Source organism: Monoraphidium neglectum (genome assembly GCF_000611645.1).
Source record: "Monoraphidium neglectum strain SAG 48.87 unplaced genomic scaffold scaffold00473, whole genome shotgun sequence".
NCBI lineage: Eukaryota > Viridiplantae > Chlorophyta > Chlorophyceae > Sphaeropleales > Selenastraceae > Monoraphidium > Monoraphidium neglectum.
In genome coordinates, this window is record NW_014013155.1 from 5692 (window position 1) to 9742 (window position 4051).

The 4051-nt window shown below is 57.4% G+C and overlaps 1 protein-coding gene across 1 annotated transcript; it reads right to left on the reverse strand.

The window, feature by feature from the left end:
- Window positions 1-121: 121 nt before the first annotated feature.
- MNEG_3671 (hypothetical protein) lies at window positions 122-1790 on the reverse strand (the record flags this gene model as incomplete). Its single annotated transcript, XM_014047850.1, has 5 exons — window positions 122-163; window positions 306-450; window positions 900-1120; window positions 1331-1466; window positions 1783-1790. The coding sequence occupies 5 exons, from the start codon at window positions 1788-1790 to the stop codon at window positions 122-124; spliced, it is 552 nt and encodes a 183-aa protein (XP_013903304.1).
- Window positions 1791-4051: the final 2261 nt, after the last annotated feature.

The following is a 4051-nucleotide window of genomic DNA, read 5'->3' on the forward strand; positions in this document are numbered from 1 at the left end:
GGAGGGGCTCGGTGAAGGGGAGGGGCTCGGTGAAGGGGAGGGGCTTGGTGAAGGGGAGGGGCTGGGCGATGGTGACGGCGATGGCGAAGGACTGGGACTTGGCGAGGGGTAAGGCCAAGGGTTAGTTGAGCACTCGGTGTATGGCGAAAACGTGAGGCTTGAGCTCTGCGGGGGTGGCGCCGCGTGGATGTCAGGGGTGTTGGCACAATGTCAAGGATGCTGAGTGCACGCCATGTCGTACACTGAGACCACATGCAAGGCGACCGATCGGTTGCAAGCGCAAGCTGCCTGGCATACAGTCTGACCTTGAGGATTGTGCGCATCCCCATGGTGGCCTGCTGAGGGCAGCCCTTGTTGAAGTTTGTCGAGGTGTACTCGATGTTCCAGACGGGCTTGCCGGCCACCTTGCTGGGGGCGTACATCCCGCACTCGCTGTACTGGTTGCACTGCCTGCGTGTCATGAGGATGTGGATGGGTCGGTGGGTTTGTGCACAGTGCATGGTGTGCTGAGTGAGATCCGCAGAGGAAAAGATGGGGAGGGTCAGGCGGCAGAGAGTGACATGGCACGGAAAGAGAGAGGGAGAGGGAGAGGGGAGAGTGTGGGGGAGTGTAGGGGAGTGTAGGGGAGGTGTGAGGTGTGTGTGTTTGTGGGGGGAAGGGGGTTCGCACGCGTCCGCACACATTTGTGTGCGTGCGCACGCAATCTGCAGGGCGCTTGTCTGAGCACATGTTGACACATCCACATGTCAGGCGGAAGGGCGCGCACACGCGGTTCGGAAGGAAACAGATTGTGTTGGATGCAACGGCAAACATGTGTCTGGTGAGGAGCTGATGAGCATCGCCAACCCCTTCCCATCAAGCAGGTTCCAGACACTCGTCACCAGAGCTCAGCAACTCACTCGTTCACAAAGAAGTCGAAGTAGGGCGTCAGCTGGGTGAGCTGGTCAAGATCATTCTTGAGACCGATGGCCATGCCCTGCGCATGCGCCTCGTTGGCCAGGAACGTGTTGTAGGACAGCTGGTCGGCGGCAGTGAGGCCCACGCCGTTGGGGTTTGTGTAGCCGTCCACGTTGTCAGGGTCGACGGCAACGAAGCCCTTGGACTTGCACATGGCGATGCGCTGTAGGGATGAAGGCGGCAAATTCATGTGTGCGGGCAGCAACTTCAGCTGGAGGGCATGGCAGCAACTGCCTGCAGCTGATGCAAGATGCACGAACCCTGCACCACCACTTCCGCTGATTCCCTTCAGGCTGCCTGCTTGGGTCCACGGGGCAGACTTGCCCCCACACACACCTCGCTGTGCAGGCCGGACAGCCGCCAGGGTCCCCACCTGCTGCATGATCCTCCTGACGTTGGAGGACCTGACGTCAAGCCACCACTCCCCGGGCCAGCCGCTCAACGGCGCGCCCTTGTCGCTGGCCAGGAATTGGGACGCGTCGGGGCGCCAGTCCTCGTAAGAACCCGCACTGCGGTGGGAAGGGGGGTGCCAGGGAGTGCGCTGGTAAGATTTGGTCCGCTTGTGTGATAGTAGGGAGTACCGAGCTTCAGCAGGGCATCGGAAGGGCCGACCTGCAAGCCCAGAAAGGGCACAGCAGGCTGCTGCCGGGCGGGCACAAAAGCTGCACACGCGCGGACTGCGGCGCACCGCCACATGCATGCCGCGGCGCGGCATCATGCGAGTGTACCTGAAGTAGCAGATTGGGTAGGCCCCCTGGCTGATCAGCCACGCCACAGTGGACGCCGGCGTGTCCCAACCATCAAGTGCGTACGCCTGTGCCTCACCAGCACATGATGGGAGCGCGAGGCCGTCGTCAACATCAACATTTGCAAAGAACACTGGTGCACACAGCTTTGGAAAAGGCGCCTCAGGTATGTTGCATGTTGGGCTGTACTTTGGTCTTGGCTTGCGCAATCCACTGAGAACGTGCACTGTGCAGTGACATATCGGGCGTGCGTGTTGCGCGTACGTTGACCCCACAGGGCCCTCCCTGTCATCGCACCTTGACGCCAGGGATTAGATGAGTGGGCACCACAAACAGCTCTCCCAGCTGATATTGGTATCGATCGGCCAACTGAGGCTGCCAACGAGTCTGCGCTGACGCCAGGGATAGGCCCAGGAATGCAAGGGCCAGCGCCGCCTTCATACTTGCCAAATGATGTGTGATACGCGTTTCACACCTTTATAACTCTGTTCCGCAATGTCTGCGACGCGCGTTCGTGTCCGCGGTGCGTTTTGTCTGGACTTGCAATGCCGGGTGTATGTGATGTAAAGCAACCAACAAACGAGGTAGGAATGAAAGAATCGAATTCCTGTGCGATAGTCTGATGCTGTATCCACCAATTTCGATATTCAGGACTGGGGCGTGCAAGTTCGCAGTGCAAAGCAGGCAGACACCTGGGGGAGCCCAACCACGGTAAAAGTGTCACATTTGCAGATATTTTATCCGAGTATTTTTTATTTTGAGATTTCGTGCACCACCACCCGCCTTAGCCCCCTTGCGTCGCATTGCCGTCCTCGGAATGCACTCGACCGTGAACTTGCAGCCGCTGCCTTCAGCACAGCGCGTGGATGCTTGAGCTCTGTCGCATCCAACGGCAATCCTGTTGAATCTCCCTTTCGTACATTTCGTACATTTCATGCATCGACTACGCCACACTTGGCTTGCATTTACCAGCACAGCAAGTTGTCATGCTGCGAAGGAGATTGGCACAATTTCTGCAGTAACTTCACTAGCGACTGACGAGAAACGCGAGGCGTCCATTGGTCGGTTTTGAGATACATCACATACACAGATGTTGAAGTTAGGACCCAATTCACTCACGCTACAAACTTCTACAGCAACAATGCATCAATGGAGCCCCCCCCCCTGGGATGCCTTGATTCGCTAGGCCCTTCAAGAACTTTGCCTCCACATGACCGCATCAACCTCTCAGACAAACTCTTGGTGCTGCTGCACCAGCACACATGCGCAGAGTTTGCACAATACGGTTGTGGCGTGCACATATGGTTATTTGGTTTTGGGAGGGAGGCTTCCTTTGTAGCAATCACGGACAGCAGCTGATAAGTGTCCTGGCAGCGGCAAACGCCAGCACCAAGCCGCCACCTTGAGCAGCTGCACAGGTCGACACGGCAGAGCTCCCTTCTGCAGGCACCAATGCGGCCTCTGCTGACGCCGATAGCACCGCTGTGCTGCTGCTGCTTCCCCTGCCGCCTCTGCGACTCTGCCGCCACCGCAGCCTATTTGCCATGAGTGCACTTGAGACAGTGAGGGTCACTGCGCAGCAGGCACCCGCACCGAAGCTGCTGCCGGCATCAGGGCCTCCCGCATGCAGTGCAACCAGGCAGCCAAAATGGGTATATCTTGTTCCAGGCCCGCATGCTTGCGCTTCTTGTCAATGGGCGCATGGGCAGCAATGGGTTGGCTTTGGAACCACCTGCACCAAGTCGGCTTCAAAACGGCAAAAAACGCTTTGTTCTATCAGAAATCCAAAGTGCCACTGCGGGCATTTCGCTGCTGTCAGAGGCTACCACCGCAAGGTATATATTCAGCCATGCAGATAAAACGGATGTGGTGTTATATATCTTTCAACGCAGTTGCATGCGCGCCAGCCAGGCCTGTGCTGGGTAGCTTGAACTGCTTTGCTGTTGTTGCAATGGCTGCGAGCGGTGCAAGCAAGCAAGCAATATGTGTGTGAGTGCGTAGCCATGTCATGCTGCGGAGCTCTGTTGTTTGTAGAGAGCCGTGAGTTGCAACGGTACTCCGGATGATTATGCATGAGTTGAATCTTGTTCAGGGGATACAGGCATGTCAATCGCTCAAGGGGACGCTTGTACTTACCGGCCGTGAAGCACCACGGGCCAGGTGTCCAGCATCAACCAGTTGCTGGCGTTACATGAAGCACATGTGCGCAAAGCCATTCATGCTTGTATGGCATTAAATGTTAGTGCGTACTGGTGTAGATTTCTGTTTATCATCTGCCAGATTGCGCCCAGGGCATCCGCCGGTCAACACTGCAGAGGCGGTCGGGCTGGCCAGCCACCCGCCAAGGC